Source organism: Musa acuminata, unplaced genomic scaffold (genome assembly GCF_036884655.1).
Source record: "Musa acuminata AAA Group cultivar baxijiao unplaced genomic scaffold, Cavendish_Baxijiao_AAA HiC_scaffold_1035, whole genome shotgun sequence".
Taxonomy (NCBI): Eukaryota; Viridiplantae; Streptophyta; class Magnoliopsida; order Zingiberales; family Musaceae; genus Musa; species Musa acuminata.
In genome coordinates this window covers 296,153-304,724 of record NW_027021249.1, presented here as the reverse complement: position 1 = coordinate 304,724, position 8,572 = coordinate 296,153, and the positions used below count along the sequence as shown (strand labels likewise).

Below are 8,572 nucleotides of genomic sequence, written 5' to 3'. Positions count from 1 at the left end.
GGTCGCTCACCCATGGCGTGGGACGGACCAAGTCGATCAATTGCAAGAGACGCTTCAGCGAGTAAGGCTTGACCACTTGGCCAACAGGTGGCTAAGGGGTTGACTTACGTGCCCCTGCCGCCGTCAGCACCCCACCGGCCATGGCAGGATCGAAGCTGACCTGCTAAGCAACAGTCGACTGGATTCGGTATGGAGAAACACAAGCGACAGTAGATGAGGAGAAATAGTTGACGACAAATTTAATATCGTACATTTACATTAATATCATCAAATAAATCTTGACAATTCTGTGTAGTGCAGAAAAAGTCAACCACTGGGCTTCTGCAATCACAATGAATGAACACCCACCAAAAATTCGATCCCGTCTTCAGTGACTCGTTGACGGACAGCATCTATCATCTATTCGCATTGCTTTCCGGATGGGACGGTCTTTCGTCAACCTTCGTGCGTTTTGGGCTTTCTGAAGAAACGCTCGATTTGTAGCTGACTGGTTCGGTTAGCTTCGTACTTGGATTTCTTGGAGGACGGAGATTGTGGCTGCATAGACTGGTGTTTCTTAAGGTACTCAGCTTAAGGTTAGCAGTAACCAATAAAAATGGTGGAGGAGAAAGCAACTAATGTTCACTCACCAAGGAATGGCCACCACTTCTAAGTATCTTAATCCTCCCTCCTCTTCCATCCGCTCCAACAGCAATCAAGTCGCCACTACTCTTTGAAGCTTCCATACCAAGAGATGAGGATGGCTTTTTGAGAACCTGCTTGCACCATCTCCCCACATTCTTGTTGACAATACTTGTTCCAAGGACTCCCGGAAAACATCCGTCACCTGTGATGTTTATGGTGCATGAGAAGGATTAGAACTACTACAAAGTACAAACAATTTCAGTTCGATTGAATAGAATGCTCGCAACCGCTAAACAAGTGTAGGTTAAGATCAAATATACTTAATGTTACTCCTACATTAAGGAGGCCCTTACCTTGGTTCACAGTCACAACCAGATCTCAAACAAGTAACCCTATAATGGCATCAACGCTGGAACAAGCAGAGGGTAAGTAACTTACCATGAATTGCAGCTGCATTGCACGCTTGAGTTTCGGTTATATTTTCTGCTGATGGTTTTTTCTTCGTGATGTTATCAATAGATAATACTTCTTTCACCCAGGTTGAGTCTATTTGACTTCTCCCTCCATGTTCATCAGTGTTCTCTGTTCTGTGCTTAGAAATGTCTGGAATCCATGACTTGCCAGAAGCATCACTTGGTTTACAGATTGAATACGCTTCTCTGTTGGGACAAGAGGAAGCATCTTGCTCACATGAAGATCTTTTCTGGATATCTGCACTTTTATACAATTCAGATTGATTTCCGGTATCAGATTGTCGATATAGATCCTCATGCAAGCTTGGACGGTGTTTAAGAGCATCTACATCAAAGAAGCTAGCATCATCATTTAGATCCATTGCAAAATTTTTATCCTTGTCAGCAGGTGAAGCCAAATCATTATGGGCTTGTAAACCTCCAGAGATGCTGTTTAAATAGTGTAGAGTAGTATTCTTAGAATGATCTTCTGTTGGGGGATCTGCAGTGTGTGGGAGTTTGAGGTTATCTGAAGTGTAATTTGAATCTAACCCTTTAGCTTTACGTTTCTTAGAAGCTTTCAGGTCCCTGAGAAAGCCATTTTCTTTATCTTCAAGCGCCTTCTCCAGTTCTTGTATCCTCATCTGGGACAATGAACCAAAAAAAAATTCCTGAAGTTAGCGACATGAGATGGCAAGTTCAAGGGAAACACAATATGAATACTTATAAAAGACTCACCTTCATTTTCCTTATTTTCTCAATGGCCTTGTCGAGATTCTGACGTGAGCGAGTCTCTGCTCTTCCTAAATTGTTGCACTGAGCCATCAGTTCCTTGTAGCTCCTATAAAGACCATTGAAAACATAAATTAGCAGTAAATTAGTGCTACACAAATTCAAGCATAATGGATAAAAGAATGTCAAAATGGATCTGCTAGATGGACACGAAAACACCTCTGAGTGAAACAACACCTTGATAATGCAACAAAGATTAAAGGAATTACAGGATCGAATCCTCAATCAGCATTTGTCTACTAACTTAGTTCAAGTCAGAATTCAAGAGAACCACTGCCTCTGCTTACCAATGCAACCTCAAAGTACAAAATGCTCAAGACCCAAATTATGTGAATCCCTGAAGCAACAAAATCTTGTTTCTTGAAAGAGTTGTGGAATAGATATGAAGTTCTGATATATATATTTCAATATATGGAAACACAAATAGATGCATGAGGCATGTTTTACCCTGCATTCACCATTTTCTCTTTCGTCGCTGGGGACAGTTGCTGTATTCACACACGTCTACAATGTGGCAAAGAAATAGTTTCTTAATATGATTATAGTGCAAGGCATTTCATGCTGAACCTTTGCTCCCTTGACAAGCCACTTGTCTGATTACTATTTCTGAACTAGTCCCTTGACAAGCCACTTGCCTTAGCACACCCACAGTTGTGCAACATGGTTAAAACAGTGCATTTGTTACTTGAACGATCTATATCGACCAAGAAGACCCTGATATCATGAAATGGATTGTAAAGTTGAATTACTTCTTTTTGGTTGGCTGACCAGCTTATTGAGATAAAGCCAAGTGAATTAAGTAGCGGATGCGGTTCTGGGAGGGCATAAAACGTCTTAACCAGGAAGAATATCACATTTATCTACTTAAAGGACACACATTAAGATCTTTAACTCATCGCTATCAATCACGAAACAAGTATATGATTAGTAAGAAAGACAAACTGGATACAAAAACTCTACAACTTTTGATGCAAAACATGGAATATATTCTCATCACAAGCTTTACATACATCAAATGGAAACAGGCACCTATGTAACAATACCACTTGAGTTTGCGAAATTTATGTTAGGATTCCTCATCACTTATTGCCTCTGCAATTTTCCGGTATAGACTGTGCAAGCAAAGGTTATACCGTGGAAATCATGTTAGATTATTCATTTCACTTTTGGACAATTGAGATAAAGTTAGTAAGCATACAGGCAAGTTGAATATGACAATAAGCTGGTGCATTGGCCGGTCTTGAGAGTGAAATAAATTTGGTCCTACGGCACACCAGGAGCCACCATTCTGTTTGGAAACGAAAAATAGAAAATATGAACAATCTAAAATTTTAGTTAATTCACTTGTGATGGAGGCAAATGTGGAGTCTTGATATATCTTGGTGAATGCAGTCAAGTCATGATCATTATATGATGAGTAACATAAGAAATTAGATTCCACAAAATATGACAGAAAATTCTTAAATCATAGGCTAGTGAAAAAGCATTTGGTCAGGTCAAAACACTGACCACAGTAGTCTACCGTGACAATTTGTGAGACCTACTTGTTGCGCAGGGCAAGCGACCTCTTCATAACGTCAATTGCATTATCATGGTTACACCCATGACCTAGTGATGCAAGCTTCACCATTTCTTCTTCCCCCAGATTGAGGTCTGTCGCACTGAAGCATCGATCAATGACATTAAGAACAAGGGGAAGAATCATAAACTGAATTCAGGTGCCACAAAGGAAGCAGCTTCGCTTACAGCTTGAGCGCCGCGAGTTCTTTACCCAATCCCAAGTTCCTCTCCTCTAGCCTTAGGCACTCCAACGATTTTCTATTCAGTTCCTAGCACAACTTTTAGCTTTGAACACACAGCATCTGAAAGGGTAACAAAGTGCTACACGATGGGTAGACAAAAAAGGGTTTTACCTCCGTTTTCGCATGAAGAAACTGCTCGATGCGCTCTTTCTCTTTCTTGACAGCTAGCCTTTTGGCCTCTTCCCGTGTGGCTGATTCCTTCCAAGAAGACACCTTGGCCAATAAAGCGACAATCGTCACTCGATCGATCAAAATGGATCTCGCGGCAAGAGCAAAGCACGTTTCCAATACCCTACCTCGTCGTTCAATTCCTTGAGATGGGTCTCCTGGATCTCGAATTTGGCAGTGAGGGAGGCGAGCTTGAGCTCCAACCTCCCGACCTCCGCAGCCAAGGCCTCGGAGGAAGGCCGCTGGGAGACGAAGGAGGTGATGGTCGTCTGGGTAGCGGCGGCGGAGTCGCCGGCTGACTGGAAGTAGAGGCGGGTGGGCCGGCGCAGGGGGCAGGACTGATTGCAGACGGGGCAGATCGGCTTTTTGCCGGCGGGGCAATACTCGAACCACTGCTGCAGGCTGTTCTGTCACATGAGATCCTGATCGAGAGCAGCAGCATCGTAGCCGAGATCAGAAGGTGAGACGAGTAATTACCAGAGCTCGTGGAAGACGTGGCCGCAGATGGGGGCGGCCTGGAGGTGTTCGACGAGGGGCTTGAGGTCCTCGTAGCAGATGGTGCAGATGGGCTTCGAGCCCGTCGTCCTGCCATCCCCCTCCTCCTCCTCCGCCATCGAGGTTTGCGGTGTCGAGATGCGGGCGGAGACGGAGTACCAAGCCGCGAAGTCGCGCGGCGGCGGGAGGGTTTGGGCGCCGGCAAATGTTAGCGCGGGAACGTGTGGCTTTTGGGACTGGCGGCGATTCGGTCCACACAATTATGTGGACCGGGTTCGAGGCTGCCATAGAAGGCCGGCCCATTTACACTGAACCAATCCATATTATCCTTCCGACATAAATATGCTCTTTAAAGTGTCCTAATAATATCATGTCCAATTCAATTCCATGAGATTTTAAGTACTGCAGGTATTAATGGTCACTCCAAAATTGCTCATTACATTTTCCTTCTGTCATCTTAATTTCTCGGATTGATCAGATCAGGTGGACGATCGAGATGCAAGGTTGACCGGGCAATCCTTAGTTGATGGGTGAGAAATGAGAAGTAATCATCACACGTAATGATATAAACGATTTTGATCATCGATAATATATATTGGTAAAATATATTCGAATTAACTTTTTTTTTTTGTTGAGTTTCTACGTCTAGAAGAGGTTGATTTGTGTTGAGGAAATGCATACGATGACAATTAAATGAAACTATTTGCTTGTATTAACACTTATTTAAAAGAAAGGAGTTATAATAAGATGTAGCAAATGGTATCCAAATGACTCAAATGGACTAATTATAATTATATCTATTTAGTATCTAATTTTTTTTAGTTTAAAATTTTTATATTAAAATATTTATAGTTATAAAATTTAAATATTTATTTATATTTATCTTGATTTTATCGACACGTGTGATCATCTCATCATATATCATCACTGAAAATATAATTTGAACATAGAAATTTTTTTTATCATTATTATTTTTGTATAATGTAGTATGTACAGTATATGTTGATTTATCATTTTTTGTGAGCCATCTACGGCTCTCTCTATCACGACCTGAGAGACTAACTAGTCTATCAACGTTAATAGTAATACACTCATCAGACTCTTATAAACCGATCTTAATATTACCGATGTGGACTAATCATACATGTAAGACATACTCTCTCTCTCTCTCCGACTTTGAGCAGTGGATGGTAGGAGAGCTCCCCACTTTAATGTGAGGGAAGACAGGTTGAAAGGAACGTCGCTTCTTATCTCATTCTCCTTTCTATCCAACATAGAAAGGGACTATAAGTACGTAAAATTAATGCATCACCAAAGAATTGGCTGCCTATTACGTACCAATCTAAGGAACTCAGCGCATGACGCTGAGGAGATATAGAAGGAAAATTCCACATCTTTGGTAGAAGTCGGGCCAGCTTTAATGGCTTCACATACAAGTGTGATTGGCATGGATGCCATGAACGTGTCGAGGAACGTGAAGGAACAGAGTACGTGCACGAGTAGATTGTGAGCTTCGCTTGAGATTGCTGTTGGGAATTGGGCTGATGGTATGAAGGGATTAATTATATATTTTTTTTATATTTTAATTATATTTAATATTTTAATATTTATATTTTAAAAAATTACATTAACATTCCTAAATTATATTTTAAATATTAATTTTTAACCTCGTAAAAATATATTTTTTAATTCTATATAAAATTTTTAATATTTTACTTTCATAAAAATATATATCTCAATATAACTTTTGAAAGTAGAGAAATCAAAATAACAAAAATAATTAATTAGAGAAAATAAATACATAATTAAACCTAACACGAAGATAAATAATAAAAGTAAAATTCGAGTTTAGGATATTATGATAAATTATCAGTAACCGATTGAATTAGCTGACTCGTTTATTAGAAATCCACATTTAATGATTTCATGCATGAGTATGTATTTGTCAAGCATAGTATTAAATCCAATTTTATAGATGTCAAGGCTGAGCCACATTCCCCTATTTATTAAGAAGACATTAACTAATGCGGTTGGCTAATGTAAAAAGAATTACTTACTCCCATTCAAATATTACATAAAAAACATGTATTTAATTTTTCTATAGAACTCAAATTAACTACAAAAGTGTGCATTTTCATAATTTTAAAAAATATATATTTAAATTGGGGGGAAAAAAGCATTCGTCTACGTAACTAAATCACGAAATCTTTATAGTAACGTTTAGTGGGCCCAAATGTCGTCAGCCAATCAAAGCCGGACTCGGTTTGGGTCCCAATCTCAAATGGGCCCAAATTGGCTCCACCATACGGTCACAAAGTCGATGCGCGGCCGCTCGCGAATCGCGTGACGACTCACAACCCCGCCCAAATCGAACCCGATTAGCGCCACCTCACGAGATCGAACCGAACCGAGCGGTCCGATTGGGTCGGTGACCTCAACCAGCAAACCGACCCTCGTGTTACACGCTTCCCTCCACGAGGGTAGGAGACGAAAAGAAGAAAGAGACGTCACACACACACACACACACACACTCTCTCTCTCTGTCTCATTCCCCTCCCACTATAAATCTTGCCCAAGAAGGAGGTCTTCCTTCCTTGCTCTGACTCCAATAACACGAGAGTAAGCTGCTGCGCCTGTTGCAGCCCAACTGTTGGCTTAGGTGAATTCGACCGGAATGAGGCTGGCACTCGGTGTCTCGCGGTCGTCCTCTCTGGTGACGGACCCGCGGCGCTACACCATCGTCGCTTCCACCTCGACGGCCATCCCCTCCGGTCGCCCGACCACCGTGACAATCGGAAAGCGGTGGAGGGAGTACCAGGGGGCCAACAACTGGGACGGCCTCCTCGACCCGCTCGACGACGCGCTCCGGTCCGAGATCCTCCGCTACGGCGAGTTCGCCCGCGTCGCCTACACCTGCTTCGATTTCGATCACTCGTCCCCCACCTACGGCGCTTGCCGCTTCCCCAAGCGCTCTCTCCTCCGCCACGCAGGCATCCCCGATACCGGCTACTGCGTCACACGGAACCTCACTGCGACCTCTGGTGCGCGCCTCCCTCGCTGGGCCGAACCTGGAGCCCCCGCATGGTTCTCTCGCTGCACCAGCTGGATCGGGTACGTCGCCGAGTGCCAAGACGAGGACGAGATCGAGCGGCTGGGCCGGCGTGACATCGTCATCTCGTTCCGCGGCACGGCCACCTGCCTCGAGTGGCTCGAGAACCTTCGGGCCACCCTCACGCATCTCCCCTCCGTCGCCGTGCCAGCCGCATTGGGCTCCGACGCGGCGGAGCCCATGGTCGAGCGTGGGTTCTGGAGTCTCTTCACCTCCTCCAGTTCAACCAGCTGCAGCCTGCGTGACCAGATACGCCAGGAAATACGAAGGCTCATCGTCAAGTACGGCGGGCGAGGGAATCCTCTCAGCATCACGGTAACGGGCCACAGCCTGGGCGCGGCCCTCGCCGTCCTTACCGCACACGACATCACAACCGCGTTCCAGGATGCACCGATGGTCACGGTGGTATCGTTCGGCGGCCCTCGCGTCGGCAATGCAAGCTTCCGGCGTCGGCTCGAAGAGAGCGGGATCAAGGTGCTCCGGATCGTGAACACGCAGGACGTCATAACCAAGGTTCCGGGCTTTGTGGTGGAGGACCAGAGCGTGGCGGAGGACAAGGAAAACGGATCGATACCCAGCTGGTTACTGTCGAAGACCGGGTGGGTGTACGCCGACATCGGCAGGGAGCTCCGTCTCCCCGGGCAGCCGACGGCCAATGTGGTGGCCTGCCATGACCTGAGCGTCTACCTCAACCTAGTGAACCAGCTCAGTGCTAATTGCCCCCTGAGATCGTTAGCCATGCGAGCAGCAGCCAGCCAGCCAAAAGCAGCGATAACAAGCATCGATCCCATGCACATAAACCCGAAAGCAACTTAGCATTTACGTGAGTAAGAAGGAGAAGAAGAAGAAGAAGAAGGACAACAACAAAGAAGGCAAACACTGTTGTTTTCTCATTTTTAAGCGGCCGTGCATGACTTCCCATACGTTCTCATGGATTCAACGCCCGAGATCGATGGAAAGAGACGCACGCAGCAAAGCCACTCGACATGTGTGCTTTTGGGAATGTGTCCAATGCAAGATTCAAATGGGAATTGATATTTGATAGCAGTGCATTAAAAATGATTAAACGGTTGGGATAGCATTAGCATTTCAATATTTATATTTATGAGATGTTAATATAATTTTTTTAA

General features: G+C 44.1%; 2 protein-coding genes across 7 annotated transcripts; one reads left to right on the top strand and one right to left on the bottom strand.

Moving 5' to 3' along the window:
* Window positions 1-227: 227 nt before the first annotated feature.
* LOC135665688 (uncharacterized) lies at window positions 228-4,626 on the bottom strand. 6 transcript variants are annotated; one of them, XM_065177300.1, is made up of 10 exons: window positions 4,316-4,626; window positions 3,967-4,230; window positions 3,782-3,883; window positions 3,615-3,697; window positions 3,413-3,529; window positions 1,815-1,917; window positions 1,629-1,720; window positions 1,063-1,526; window positions 630-826; window positions 228-546 (listed from the first exon to the last, which is right to left on the bottom strand). In XM_065177300.1, the coding sequence occupies exons 1-10, from the start codon at window positions 4,619-4,621 to the stop codon at window positions 436-438; spliced, it is 1,839 nt and encodes a 612-aa protein (XP_065033372.1). In that variant the 5' UTR covers window positions 4,622-4,626; the 3' UTR covers window positions 228-435. The 6 variants fall into 6 exon arrangements, with proteins under 6 accessions (XP_065033372.1, XP_065033375.1, XP_065033370.1 ...); XM_065177303.1 differs by having other exon boundaries at window positions 3,967-4,240; window positions 4,316-4,560; XM_065177298.1 differs by having other exon boundaries at window positions 1,063-1,720.
* Window positions 4,627-7,007: 2,381 nt separating this feature from the next.
* LOC135665683 (phospholipase A(1) DAD1, chloroplastic-like) lies at window positions 7,008-8,258 on the top strand. Its single transcript, XM_065177289.1, has one exon. The coding sequence runs from the start codon at window positions 7,008-7,010 to the stop codon at window positions 8,256-8,258; it is 1,251 nt and encodes a 416-aa protein (XP_065033361.1).
* The last annotated feature ends 314 nt before the right edge of the window (window positions 8,259-8,572 follow it).